Below are 1864 nucleotides of genomic sequence, written 5' to 3'. Positions count from 1 at the left end.
AAAAAAAAAAAAAAAAAGAATGTGACAAGGTTTTTAAAACTTGCTTAGTCCTCAGTCCTTTGGGAGGCTGAGGCAGGTGGATTGCTTGAGGTCAGGAGTTTGAGACCAGCCTGGTCAACATGGTGAAACCCCGTCTCTATTTTTTAAAAAAAGGAAAAAACAAACAAATGAGATAGGGGCTAAAACAGAAGCCTAAGCACTGCCATCTTATAGAGAAACCACCTGGGCCCTGGGCAGAGGTAATTCTCGGAACTGTTATTGTACTGCAGTTCTCAGAGGTGTTAAGGGTAAAAATTTCCACTGCTACCCCCCTCCCCTTGCAACAAACCTCCAGCTTTAGCTTCTGTACAGACAGCTTGCGTTGCATGCTCCCCTCTGTGCCCCCGATCAAGGATGTGGTTTTGCAGCTTAAATGCCTTGCTCCCCCTGAGCTTGGGGCCACGAGTTGGAAAGACTTAAGTCTCTGTGGCCGCTGGCAATAAAAACCCTGCAATTGGCATACTTTTGTCTTGGTGTTGATTTTCTGCTCGCTCCGGTGCAACACAAACAAACAAAAAACTTGCTTAGTCCTTACTAAAAATAGAATGTACACTGCAGGGGAGCGTTACAAATGTGAAGAAGTTGACATTAGTATTCAATTCCGAATTATGACATTATTTAATGCCATACACCAATTCCAAATTATTTAATGCCATTATACAAGTGGCATTAGTATTTAATACAATTAGTATTTGTCAAAAGTATTTAAAGAGTGCTCCCACCTTACTGATCATAAGGACCATGGTACCGAGAAAAAACTCCACAGATATGAAGAGGGTGGCATTGTCTTTCTTTATCTCTTGCTCAAGGCTTTCTAATCATCAGATGATTTTTCGCTGGAGAGAAACTCTCCAAATGTAAAAAATGGTACAAGCCGAAGTTTTTCCAAACATCAGAGAAATGAGATTCGAGGGAAACCTTTCAAATGTGGGGAATGTGACAGCATCTTCAGTTGGTTCTCAGATCTTACTAAACATAAGAGAATTCACACTGGTGAGAAACCAGACAAATGTGACAAACGTGGGAAAGCCGACACCCAGGCCTCACACCTCAGTGAACATAGGAGGTTTCCCAACGGAGGGAAACCCTACCAATGTGAAGAATGTGGGAAAGCCTTCAGAACTCGCTCAAGCCTTTCTAACCATGACAGAACTCATTCTGAAGAAAAACCCTACACGTGTGAAGAACGTAGCACCATCTTTAAGCAGTCATCAGACCTCACGAAACCTATGAAAACCCATACTGGAGAGAATCTTTACAAATGTGACGATCGTGGAAAAAACTACCCAGTCCTCAAAGCTTATTGTATATCAGAGAATTCATACTGGAGAGAAATCCTACAAGTGTGAAAAATGTGACAAAGCCTTTATCCAGGTCTCACACCTGACTGTACATGAAAGCATTCATATTTGAGAAAAAAATAAACAAATATAAAAATTAGGAAAGCTTTTAGTATCTGCTCACATCTTACTTCACATCAGAGTTCATACTTAATCAAGTTATTATAAATATAATGACTGCTTCATGAAATACAAGTTTTCAGAGCATAAAAGAGTACTTATTCTGATTAAAAACATTAGAAATAAGTTTTATACTAGATGGAAGCCTTGCATCAGCTGCTTAAACTTTATTCAAATTCAGAGAATTTGTATTGGAGAGAAACCCTTCAAATGTCATAAGTGTGGAATAACATTTGTTCAGAAACTATAGCTTAGAAAACACCAGGAGGGCCGGGCGTGGTGGCTCAAGCCTGTAATCCCAGCACTTTGGGAGGCCGAGGCGGGTGGATCATGAGGTCAAGAGATCGAGACCATCCTGGTCAACA

At 40.6% G+C, this 1864-nt stretch overlaps 1 protein-coding gene across 1 annotated transcript; it reads left to right on the top strand.

Moving 5' to 3' along the window:
• The first annotated feature begins 365 nt into the window (after positions 1-365).
• Positions 366-1469, top strand: LOC108291142 (zinc finger protein 195-like). Its single transcript, XM_037734452.1, has 2 exons — positions 366-444; positions 865-1469. Exons 1-2 carry the CDS (start codon positions 366-368, stop codon positions 1386-1388), a joined length of 603 nt encoding a protein of 200 aa, XP_037590380.1. The 3' UTR covers positions 1389-1469.
• Positions 1470-1864: the final 395 nt, after the last annotated feature.

The sequence above is a fragment of the Cebus imitator genome, unplaced genomic scaffold, assembly GCF_001604975.1.
Source record: "Cebus imitator isolate Cc_AM_T3 unplaced genomic scaffold, Cebus_imitator-1.0 Scaffold18, whole genome shotgun sequence".
NCBI classification, from domain to species: domain Eukaryota; kingdom Metazoa; phylum Chordata; class Mammalia; order Primates; family Cebidae; genus Cebus; species Cebus imitator.
This window is presented reverse-complemented; position numbering and strand designations above follow the sequence as displayed.

What these genes read in the sequence shown, in the direction of transcription:
- LOC108291142 (XM_037734452.1), top strand. Translation starts at nt 366, where the DNA reads ATGCTCCCCTCTGTGCCCCCGATCAAGGATGTGGTTTTGCAGCTTAAA. An exon ending in CCCTGAGCTTGGGGCCACGA is followed by an intron (nt 445 to 864) that starts GTTGGAAAGACT and finishes TCTAATCATCAG; the next exon opens with ATGATTTTTCGCTGGAGAGA.